The 12,652-nt window shown below is 38.0% G+C and overlaps 1 protein-coding gene across 9 annotated transcripts in view; it reads left to right on the top strand.

Moving 5' to 3' along the window:
• The window catches only part of LCORL (ligand dependent nuclear receptor corepressor like), a 161,355-nt gene that overhangs the window by 145,641 nt on the left and 3,062 nt on the right, over positions 1-12,652 (top strand). For 7 of the 9 annotated variants that reach the window (XM_045881414.2, XM_045881408.3, XM_064584323.1 and 4 more), the window contains one exon: positions 1,202-1,228. The exons of the other annotated variants lie outside the window; for them this stretch is intronic. In XM_045881414.2, coding sequence (XP_045737370.1) covers positions 1,202-1,228 — 27 coding nt within the window. The remainder of the gene's footprint in view (positions 1-1,201; positions 1,229-12,652) is intronic. 9 annotated transcript variants of the gene reach the window in all.

Here is a 12,652-nt window from a genome sequence, read left to right as displayed (position 1 = left end):
AGTGAAACCGTTAAAACTTTTGGTTATTTGAAGTATTCTAATGAAATCAGGAATTTAAAAAAAAATTTTTTTTTTTTAATATTTTATTTATTTGCGAGAGAGAATGAGAGACAGAGAGCATGAGAGGGAGGAGGGTCAGAGGGAGAAGCAGACTCCCTGCCGAGCAGGGAGCCCGATGCGGGACTCGATCCCGGGACTCCGGGATCATGACCTGAGCTGAAGGCAGTTGCTTAACCAACTGAGCCACCCAGGCGCCCGTGAAATCAGGAATTTTTAATAAAAATCTGTTCTATTTATAATTGAGTTTCTTCCCTATCAGCATAACTTTCATAGGAACTGAGTAAGGAGAAGAGTTTTAGGTTTTGAAGCATTTCTAACTCTTGCTATAATGCTTTATTAAAATATAGAAGAGCTACTTTGATAATCTCCTGTCTTGATTTTTTTTTCTTAGAATTTTTCTTGACTATTTTATATCCTATTGCTTTGTTAACCATTACTGAGTTTTTCACAATATTCTACTTGACTAATTACCCCACATCTTTCATGGAAAACCATCTAATTTACTCAACAAATTGGATACTTTTTCTTTTGATCTACTAGGCTTTGTGTTAGAGTCACAGAGGAACTCCGGGAACTTACAAAAAAGTATGTCAAATTGTTTTTACTTTGGCAGCACAGTATAATTTGAAGAAAGATAATTTGATTGATTCTCCATACTAGTGGATACGGAGTATAGAACTATTTTCAAACATAAAACTAATTCTCTAAATTGGGGCACCTGGCCCATGGCCTGTTTGTAAGTAAAGTTTTATTGTAACACTCCAAGTTCACTTAGGTGTTGTCATTGCTGTTTATGCCACTGAAGCTGAATTGAGTAATTTCATAAAGCCCACAAAGCTTAAAATACTTATTACCTGGCCTTTTGTGGAAAAAAGTTTGCTGACCTGTATATATCAGGAGAATTTTGGTATGTGGCTAGAAAGTCCTTGAGTTGTTTAAAAATAGATTAAAGTTATTATATCCAGTTTATTCCGAACACCCCATCCTCTCCCTCTTCCCACACAATGCAATATATTTCTGACTTGTAGTTGTTTTGTTTTATCTGTATGGGACAAGACCTATCGTTATCCAGCAGAGTGGTGCTGGGGAGCCATGAGTGGCAGTTTATTCTGTTTTGTAAATCTTTATTCTCTCCCCGCAGCCTCCAGACCTGCTTTGTCTATCTGAGGTAAGTCCAAGGGTCGCCCTTCTTCTCTTCCTTCACCGGTGGCTACCACCTGTTAGAAAGATTGATTTCAGTGCTTTACATCTTAAATTCCTTCCTCAAATGTTCTCCTTTTTTCTTCTCAATTTCTTCACTTAGGGATTCAGAATTCTTGGTTCAGCTCTCCCAGCTACCATTCCCCCCACCCTCATTTTTCCTGGGCAGTAAACAGTTTGCAGTGGAGCTGAGCATTCTATGATTATAATGTTAAGTCTATTGAATTCACCTGTTGTTTAATTACGCGCGGGGGGTGGGGGGGACAGAGCAGTGTCTGAATGATTTCATCCTGCCAGGTTTTTCTTGGTTGTTCTTGTTTAATTTTAATAAGACCTTGGCTTCTTTTTCCTACCCCACTCCCATTCCAATCCCAGGCAACCTAGACATTTCATTTCTTTTCTACTTTGTTTCTGTACATAGAAACAGAAAGCTAGATAGACCCCATTAATTTATTCTTTAAAAAATGTCTCCTGTGTGCCAGGCGATATGCTAGACATACAGGATATGATGGGGGACAAAACCAGGTATTGTTCTGCCCTCATGGTTCAAGTTTATTAAGAGAGGCAGACACTGAGTAAGTAAGTACACAAATCTTACAAGTTCTTAATTAGTAGGTGGTATTATAAGAATTCCTTACAGGGAGATTTTATCAAGTCAGAGAATTGGGGGGGAAGACTTCTCTAAGGAAATGGCATTGAACTGAGCTGTGAAGAGTGAGTAGGAATTAATTAGGCCAAGTAGCAAAGAGCTAGGAGGGGAGGACTGACTTCCAGAAAGACTTGCATGTGGGAAAACTGCAGCATGGTATTCTTTGCAGGTATGACAATGACTGGTGTGTCTTGAGTCAAAAGAGAAAGGAGGAGCATGATATCAGGTGTGAGGATTGAGAAGTAAATGAAGGATAGCCATGTAGATTCCCATAAGCCATGTTTATGTACTTTCAGTAGCTTCCTATTGCTCTTAGAGTAGAGATTGGATAGGGAAGATATATGACATCATCAGATTCTCCCTAGAGGATCTCTCTGACTGCCTTGTGGAAAATGAATGGTAGACTGCAAGAGTGAAGGCATAGACCATTACGGTGGTCCAAATGAGAACTGTACTACTTTAAAACAATGCTTTACAAACTTTAGTGTGCATCAGAATCACCAGGAGGGCTTATTAAAAAAGAGATGGTTGGGCTCCAAGGACCACACTTAGAGAACTATTGGTATAGAGTGTAGAGGGTTGTAGTAGAAAGAAGATTAGGGGCACCTGGGTGGCTCAGATGGTTAAGCGTCTGCCTTCGGCTCAGGTCATGATCCCAGGGTCCTGGGATCGAGTCCCACAGCGGGCTCCCGGCTCAGCGGGGAGCCTGCTTCTCCCTCTGACCCTCTCCCCTCTCATGCTGTTTCTCGCTTGCTCGCTCTCTAGAAAATAAATAAAATCTTAAAAAAAAAAAAAAAGAAAGAAGATTAATTCCTTACTAATATGATCATTATGTTATAAATTTCCCTCTGAACACTACTTTAGCTATATCTCACAAATTTTGCTCTGCTGTATTTTCACTCTCATTAAATTAGAACTATTTTCATATTTCCCTTGTGATTTCTTGTTTAACCCATGGATTACTTAGAGATATATTGGTCAGTTTCCAAATTTTGAGGATTTTCCAGATACTGTTAATGATTTCTAGTTTAATTCTACTATGGTTATAAAATATACTTTATATGATTTTAATTCTTTTGAATTTATTGAGATTTTTTTTTTATGGTCAAGAGTCTATCCAGATCTACTTTAATGAATGTTCTCCATGTTATTGAAAATAATGTGTAGTCTGCTGCTGTTGGGTGGAGTCTTGTCAGTTAAGCAAGTTGATAGTGCTATTCAACTCTTCTACATCCTTCTTGAGTTTCAGTCTACTTATTCTATTTATCCTTGAGAGAGAGGTTTTGAAATCTGCAACTTTGATTCTAGATTTTCCTATTTATCCTTTCAGTTGTGGTTTTGTTTCATGTATTTTGAAGCTCTGTGATTAGGTGCATATACATTTAGAATTTTTATGTACTTTTGATGAATTTACTCCTTTTTCATATGAAATGAACCTCTTTATCTCTGGAAATATTCTTTGGTCTGAAATCATTTTTTGTCTGATATTACTATAGTCATTCCAGCTACCTTTCACTAGTTTTAGCATGGTATATCTTTTCCCACACTTTCATTCTTAATCTATATGTCTCTGTATTTGAAGTGAGTTTCTTTTAGGCAACATACGGTTGAGGCTTGCTTTCTCACCCAATCTGACAATCTCTGCCTTTTAATAGACCATTTTCATTTCGTGTGACTTGATGTGGTTGAGTTTCAGTCAGCCAACTTTGTTTTGTTTTTGTTTTTGTTTTAATTGAGGTATAACTGACATACAACATCTTAGTTTTGAGTGTACAACATAATTATTTGGTATTTGTTATGTATTGTGACGTGATCACCACAGTAAGTCTAGTTAACTTTTGTCACCATAGAATTTTTTCTTGTGATGAAAACTTTTATGATCTATTCTTTTAGCAAACTTCAAATATGTAATACAGTATTATTAATTATAGTCAGCGACTGTGCTGTATGTTACATTCCCATGACTTCTTTATTTTATGACTACAAGTTTGTACCTATTGAGCCCCTTCACCCATTTTGCCCCCACCTCTAGCATCCACCAATCTGCTTTCTGTATTGGTGAGCTTGGTTGGCTTTTGTTATTTTTAGATTCCACATATAAGTGAAATCATCTGGTATTTGTCTTTCTCTAACTTATTTCACTTAGCATAATGTCCTCAAGGTCCATTCATGTTATTGCAAATGGCAAGATTTCCTTTTTATGGCTGGGTGTGTGTGTGTGTGTGTGTGTGTGTGTGTGTGTGTGTGTGTGACAGAGAGAGAGATTCTCTTTATCCATTCATCCTTTGATAGACACAAGTTGTTTCCATATCTTGGTTATTGTAAATAATGCTGCAGTGAACATTGGGGGGGCGGTGCATATATCTTTTTAAGTTTACGGTTTTCATTTTTTGGATAAATATCCAGAAGTGGAATTGCTGGATCATATGGTAGTTCTGTTTTTAATTTTTTGGGGAACATCCATACTATTTTCTATAGTGGGTATACCAATTTATATTCCCACTAATAGTACACAAGGTTCACCTTTTTTCCACATCTTCACCCACACTTATTTCTTATCTTTTTGATAAAAGCCATCCAACTTTCTATTTTCTATTTGTCCTATCTATTATTTACTTTTTTCTCTTTTCTTGCCTTCTTTTGGATAAGCTGAGTGTATTTTATTATTCTATTTACTCTCTTAATTGTTTTTTTAAGAAGTACTTGTTGTCAAGTTTACCCTATATATTTACCAGTAACTCCCTTCAGATAATGTTACACCACTTCATGTATAGTCTAAGAACTTTACAATACATTTGCATTTCCTCCCTCCAAGCCTTTGTGCTATTATTATTGTCATACATTTTGCTTCTATAAATGTTATAATCTTCCCAATATGTTGTTACTATTTTTCCTTTGTACAGTTGTTCAAAGAGATTTTTAAAATAGGAAAAGTATTTTCCCCATGAATTTTCCATTTCTGGTACTTTTCATTCTTTTGTACAAATCCAGGCTTCTATCTGATATTATTTTACTTCTGCCTGAATAACTTCCTTTAGCATTTCTTGTAGTGTGGGTTTGCTCTTTATTAATTCACTCAGCCCTGCCTTTTTGTCTGAAAAAGTCTTATTTCGCACTTTTTTTCCCCACTTCTGTTTTTGAAAAGATATTTTAGCTGGATATGAAATTCAGATTTGACCATATGTTTCTTTTAGTACTTTGAACCTGTTGCTCCACTGCCTTCCAGATTTTGAAGATAAGTCTGCTGTCATTCTTCTTTTTGCTACTCTGTATGTACTGGATTTTTTTTTTCCTCCAGTTGCTTATAAGATTTTATCAGTGGTTATCAGCAATTTGATTATAAATGGGTTTGGCATTGTTACCTTCATGTTTTTTTCTATTTGGAGTTTTTTGAACTAGTTGGATATGGGGGTTTAGTTTTTACCACATTTGGAAATCTTTTAGCTGTATTTTCTTGAAATATGTTTCTATCTCTCTTGTCACTACTCTCCTTTTGGGATTCCAATCACATTTATTTTGCCGCATGGAACACTGATACCTGTTCATTTTTCTACATTTTTTTCTCTGTTTCATTTTGGATTATGCTATTTCATGTTTTTAAGTTTGATAAACTCTTCTTTGGATTGTCTAATCTGCTGTTAGTAACAGCCAGGATATTTTCATTTCAGAAATTATATTTTCATCTCCAGAGATTTAAATTTAGTCTTCTGGGGCACCTGGGTGGCTCAGCTGGTTAAGTGTCTGCCTTCGGCTCAGGTCATGAGCCCAGGGTCCTAGGATCGAGCCCCATGTTGGTCTCCCTGCTCAGCAGGGAACCTGCTTCTCCCTCTCCCCTCTGCTGGTGCTCTCTCTCTCTTGCTATGTCTCTCTCTCTCTCTCACAAATAAATAAATAAAATCCTTTTAATAAATAAATAAATTTAGTCTTCTTTGTATTTACTATATTTCTCCTCATGCTTATGCTTTCCTCAGCTTCTTGAAAGTACTTGCACTAATAATCCTTGTGTGCTAATTTTACATCGTGTGCTATCAGTTCCTGCTGATTGATTTTTCTCCTCATTTTGGATATTTTCCTGTTTTTTGCATGCCTGGTAATTTTGGATTGGATGCTGGACACTGTCGATTTTACCTTGTATGCTGGGGTTTTTTTGTTTTGTTTTTCCAATGTCTTCAATGTTTTGTGGCTCTGTTCTGAGACACTATTAACTCATTAAGAAAACTTTATTGTTTCAAATCTTGCTTTTGGGCATTGATTGGCAGAGTTGAAACAGCCTTTAGTCTAGGACAATGGTTCTCAACCGGGGATGTCCTGCAGAGGATATTTGATGATGTGTAGAGACATTTTGGATTGTCACACTTAGTGGGTAGAGGCCAGAGATGCTGCTAAACATTCTACAGTGCATAATAAGACAGCTCCTCACAATAAAGAATCACTTGGCCCCAAATGTGAGTAGTGCTGAGGATGAGAAATCTTGCCATAGGGCTAATTTTACCCCACTAGTGAGGCACTACCAATAATTATTTACTGTCATATGTGTCAGGGGGTCTTTCCGTTCTTGCTGGTGGGAACACAAATTATATCCAGTCCTGTATGGCCTCTAGCAATTTTCTGCCTGGTCCTTTTCAGTGGTCTTTTTCACAGAATTGGGAAACATTTATCATGCACTGATCAGTATTTATCTACAGATTCGAGGGAAGCCAGTGCAGATCTCTAGAGCTCTCTCTGTGCAGCTCTGTCTCCTGTGCTCTGCCCCACAGATTCTGGTTGCTTTGGTCTCCCTCAGCAACAAACTGTCCTCTCATTTCAGGAAGATCTCCAAGCTCCTTTGGTCCCTCTCTTGAAACTGCAGGCTGGAAATTCTTCAGGCAGTAAGCCAGAGCAATTTTTATGACTTCCCTCCTTTGTTCCCTTCTTTCAGGGATCACAGTCACCCTGTACTTTCTTTCATCCATTGTCTTAAAAATATTTCAGGGGCGCATGGGTGGCTTAGTCAGTTAAGCATCTGGCTCTCAATTTCAGCTTAGGTCTTGATGTCAGGGTCGTGCGTTCAAGCCCCACATTGGGCTCCATGCTGGATGTGGAGCCTACTATATATATTGCTTATATTTTTGTCTATTTTTTAAGTTGTTTAAGGTGAGAGGGTAAATCTGATTCCTGTTACTTCATCATAGCCAGAAGCAGAAGTCCTAGATTTATTCTTTTGACAGATATTTATCCAGTTTCTATATGCAGGGTACTGGAAATAATATGTTGAACAAGACCAATATGTTGTACTCTGTCATCAAGCTCGTATTTTAATGGGAGGGAGGAAAAACATAAGCAATTGTAAGTTCTGTGTTAATGAAATTAGATGATCTAAAGAGTTTCTAGTGGTAATAACTTTAGGTTGAATACTCAGGGAAATCCTTTTTGAAGAAGTAATGTGGTGAGCAGTGGGAGGATTTGAGATGTCTGAGATGTCATTGATAACTGAAACTGAGTATGGATGAGAACCCCTAAAGAAAGATTATAGAAGAAGAAAAGGAAGCCTGGGACTTAGGCCTGAGAAATTCCAAGCCATCCAAGAGGAGGATGACTTGCAGTGAAGGGAAGAGGAAGAAGAAAGCCAATATTGTGTTTTGTCTCAAAAGCCAAAAAAAAAAGTGAGTTTCAAGAAAGAGGTTTACTCTTCTCAGGCTGCCATCACAAAATATTGTAGACTGCGTGTCTTTTTTTTTTTTTTAATTTTTTTTGATTTATTTATTTGACAGATAGCACAAGTAGGCAGAGTGGCAGGCAGAGGGAAAGGGAGAAGCAGGCTCTCTGCTGAGCAGGGAGCCCGATGTGGGGCTCGATCCCAGGACCCCGGGATCATGACCTGAGCTGAAGGCAGCCGCTTAACCGACTGAGCCACCCAGGTGCCCCTAGACTGCGTGTCTTAATGACAGAGATTTGTTTTCTCACAGTTCTGGAGGCTGGAAAGTCCAAGATCAAGGTCTGGAGGGTTCAGTTTCTGGTGGGTCTCTATTGCTGGTTTGCAAATGGCTACCTTCCCATTCTGTGGTGTCTTCTTCTCCTCTTATGGGGACAAGGCCATCAGATTAGGGCTCCACCCTGTAACCTTATTTTACCTTAGTTACCTCCTAAAGGCCCTATATCTCTTAATATAGGGGGTTAGAACTTCAGCATATAAAACAGGGAGGTACACAGTTCAGTCTATAGCAGAGGAAATGACCAATAGTGTTTAATGTTCTTAGGAAGGCAAAAAGGTTGAAAATTAAAGATCATTCATCAGACTTATCAATTCATTGGTGACTTTAATAAGTGTTGTTTTCATGGAGTGAAAGACTTGGAAGCCAGATTGGAGTAGGTTAAGAGTAAGAGAGAAGAAAATGGTGATAGCAAGTATAGGATAACTCATTAAAATAAACTAGCTCTAAAAATGTTATTTTGAGGAAAATAAAAGATTGAGTGAAGTTTTGTTTTTGTTTTTAAGGAATGAGAGACCTTGCACTTGTTTGTTTTTATTTTTAAGGAATGAGAGACCTTGCACATCATGGTGAGGAGAAGACATGTTCTAGTATTTATCTATTGCCACAACAGTGCTACCTTACAAACCACCCCAAAACTTACTCCCTTAGGTAAATTAAGCACTTATTTCACTTCTGCATCTCTGACTGGCAAATAAGGCTAAGAAGTTCTTTTGGCTTTGGCTGGGTTCCCTCACATGCCTTGTACTAGCTAGCTATCAGGTGAGCCGGCTTAGCCCCTCTCTGCGTCTCACATCCATCCAGCAGGCCAGCCCAGACATTGTTCTCATGGCAAAAATAGAGATACACAAGGGGGCATAAGTGCCCAAGTAGTTTCTCAAGCTTCAGCTTGCACTGGCCTCAGCCAGTTTAGAGTTCATACTTGCTAACATCCTGTTGGCCAAAGCAAGTCACATGGGTGAGGCTAGAATGAGAGGACATTGCAAAATAATAGGGCAAAGAGATGAATATAGGGAGGAGTGAAGAATTTGGGCTGTGGATGCAGCTATATTAAAAAAAAAAAAAAAAGGAAGGGATCAGTGATTATAATCATTTTTAAGTTCCTCAAAAGGCAAATGGGAACAGGATCCAAAATCTTTCTAAGGGCTGTCAGGTTCCACACTCTTTCACAGTTAGTCAGTTGGCATTATTTTAGATCAATAAGTTGCTAAGTGTTTTTAATTTAGTACTAAAATTTCCTATTTTATTTTTATAAATGTATGTGAATCACATTTGTGTTTATTGAATATCTGAATACCTATTATATTTAAGATACTGCTTTAGGCACAGTTGCATTATACTAATTTAATATACAAGTTAATTAAGAAATTCAGGTAAATTCTTTTTGGCCCTACCTGGCCAATGATCACTTGTAAATCACATAGCACTGCAAACTGTTCATTGATTTCTGAAGAGAATTGGTTTTGTGCCTTTGATCGGACTATAATTTCCTTCATTCCATCCAACTAAAAATTCAGGTAGATATCCTGTTTCTCAGGAGAAACTATTCTTTTTATTCTAGATGTTTTCTTGTGAATCTTTATGGTTTGCTCTAATAATCATGATAGCACTTACTAGTTAAGCACATACTATGCTAATCTTTATATTTAAAAAAGTAGTTCCCCTGAAATTGTTTGGAGTAAACTGCAAATCTGCGATTCTAATCCAAGAATATGAGACTTCAAAGTCTTACTCTTAACCACCAGGTTCTTCTGTTCCTCCAAATAACCACATCAAATAATCAAAAGCAAGTCAGAAAAAATGTCCGACTTAAAATCTACCACTTAATCTGCCAGGGCCCTTAAATTCAAGTAAATTCAAGTAAATTCAAGTATCCTACCAAAGAGAAATTTTTCTCTTGAGATAAATTAAGTCTTTAAAAACAAAAAACCTGGGGCGCCTGAGTGGCTCAGTTGGTTAAGCGTCTGCCTTCGGCTCAGGTCATGATCCCGGGGTCCTGGGATCGAGCCCCGCATCGGGCTCACTACATGGCGGAGAGCCTGCTTCTCCCTCTCCCTCTGCCTGCCATTCTGACTATCTGTGCTCTCTCTCTATCTCTCTGTCAAATAAATAAATAAAATCTTTAAAAAAAAACAAAAAACCTGTATAACCTAACTCTTACAGAGTTTGCCAACAAGAGAAAGGATTTACGTTAGACATCATGTTCCACTGGTAGACCATGTGTAACTGGCTAGATCTCTATGGCTCTTTCATTTGAATCCTCCTCCCCTTTAAAGCCCAGAGATTTAAGGGGCGCCTGGGTGGCTCAGTTGGTTAAGCGACTGCCTTCGGCTCAGGTCATGATCCTGGAGTCCCGGGATCGAGTCCCGCATTGGGCTCCCTGCTCGGCGGGGAGTCTGCTTCTCCCTCTGACCTTCCTCCCTCTCATGCTCTCTCTCTCTCAAATAAATAAATTAATTAATTAATTAAAAAAAAAAAAAACTCTTATGATAGCTCTCAAAAAACATGTCTGTGCCCTAACATATTTTCTTTTTTTTATCTTGAGAAATTGAAAGATATGACTACTACTTATTTAGGTAAATATGAGGAAACTCCATGCTCTACATATATAATTTCCTAGATACGGTTGTGGCTGTAGCCCTTCAGAATGTCTGTCTGTCTGAAATCTGTAGACCAGGCACTTACCATATGTTAAGTATTCTGAAGAAATAGGTAGATGGGTATTAACATAAAGGGAGAATCATGACAGAATTACAGCCCAAGAGTTAGTATGCAGGATAGGGTGATAAATCCTAGACTCTGAATTTGCACTTACTAGTTGGGTGAACCTTAATGCGTCATTTTACTTCTTGGAGCCTCAGTGGTGGTTTTTGGAATTGAGTGCAATATTATTGGAAAGATTTTTAGCATAGTGCCTAGCATGTAGCAGCTGCTCTAGAAATGATCTTTTCAGAACTGTCTTGCTCACACTAAAATGTGTTTCCTGCGATTTGGCTAGCTTACATTAAAGTGTATTGTCTCTATGACAGAAATGAACTATTCCATATCTCTAGTAATAAGTAAAACAAGTGTGAATTATTACAGCTAGATATATTAAAAATTTTTTTGTTAGAATTATCAGTAATCATTTTTTAAAATATTTTTTAAAGATTTTATGTATTCGTGAGCTCATGAGCAGAGAGGGAGAGAGAGAATCTCAAGTAGACTCGGCGCCAAGCACATAGCCCAATGTGGGGCTTGATCTCAAGACCCCAAGATCATGACCTGAGCCAAAATCAAGAGTTGGCCACCTAACCCTCTGAGCCACCCAGGCACCCCAGTAATCATTAATTTAAATCACACATTGTAACTGTTTGGATTTCCATGACCCACAAAAGATTTTCATCTTTTATACTTCCCAAATGCACATATTCTTGTAAACCTCCATTCACATTCTGGAGAGACGTTCTACCTTACTTAGGGTGGATGAAATTACAGAAGTATTGAAAATAGGCTTGTATGTCCAGATGATCATTTCAGTGCCCCTTCCTTGTCCTCATTCACTCCTCACCTACCGTCTGTCTCGGTTGCTAGTTTGATAGAAGAGGCCTTAGGGTGAGCACCTCTCTTCCAGCTTTGTCCCCCATTCACCAAAAGACACAGTGTTAAATTAAACCTTTGCATTTGTCGATAGCTCCGTATGGTTTTTAAATCATGTTAAATGGCTCTCATTAAATCATTCAGAAATGTAACGGTGAACAGGATGATGTTTAATTTTTTTTAAGAGGGAGAGAGAGAATCTCAAGCAGGCTTCATGCCCAGCACAGAGTCCAACGCGGGGCTCAATCTTACAACCCTGAGCCAAAATCAAGAGTCGGATGCTTAACTGACTGAGCCCCCCAGGCGCCCCTCAATATCTTTTTTTAAAGATGAGAAAAGGAGAATGAAAGAGACTAAGGCTACTTGTCCAAGGTCATAAGGCTGATGATTGATCTTCTCAGAACTGGGACTCCAGTCTTTATGTTCCTCTCCCCAGTTCTTTACACACTGTCGCTGAGCTTTCAGTAGAATCCTTGATATGGATAAAGCCACTTGATCTGACGGTTTAAATGCTGCTGCTTCAGCTTTCTAATCACACGTAAGGCAAAGAAGCCATGAAATAAGAGACTGCTACATTTGATGATCCAAAATTTAGAATGGATTCATGACAAAATCACCATAAGCAGATACAAACACGAATGAACTAGGCCGCGTAGGGAGGGGAGTGGGACTGCAAATCACATAGAACAGAGCACCAATCTTAACTACATATCAATATGAAAATAAGCTGAACCTTCCTCATAAGAGAAATGCAAATTAAACAATGAACTATCATTTTTTGACCTATCATTTTTTTCAAAGATCCATTTTATTATACATTATTGGTAAGAAAATGAAAGACATTTGCACACGTTGTTGGCAAGAGCGTAAAATGGTACGTAATCCATGAAGGATATTTTGGTAATATCAGAACTTTAAAAGCACCTTGTGACTCAATTTATCCTATTCCTAGACATCAACCCTATAGATACAGTTGAATACAGACACATACAAGAGTATTCAACTTCATTTTTAAAACATACAAAATAAAAAGTTTAAAAAGTACATCAAGAAAATTTGAGGGGGTACCTGGCTAGCTCTGTTCAGTAGAGCTTGGGACTCTTCATCTTGTGATCGTGAGTTCAAGCCCCATACTGGGTGTAGAGATACTTTAAAAAAAAAAAAAAAAAGTTGAGGAATATTTAATCTTTCATTT

Source organism: Mirounga angustirostris, unplaced genomic scaffold (assembly GCF_029215605.1).
Source record: "Mirounga angustirostris isolate CCGP_5_RB_7025 unplaced genomic scaffold, mMirAng1.0.hap1 SCAF_2, whole genome shotgun sequence".
Classification (NCBI taxonomy): Eukaryota; Metazoa; Chordata; class Mammalia; order Carnivora; family Phocidae; genus Mirounga; species Mirounga angustirostris.
Note: the sequence above shows the minus strand (reverse complement) of the source record. Positions and strands in the feature narration are given on the sequence as shown.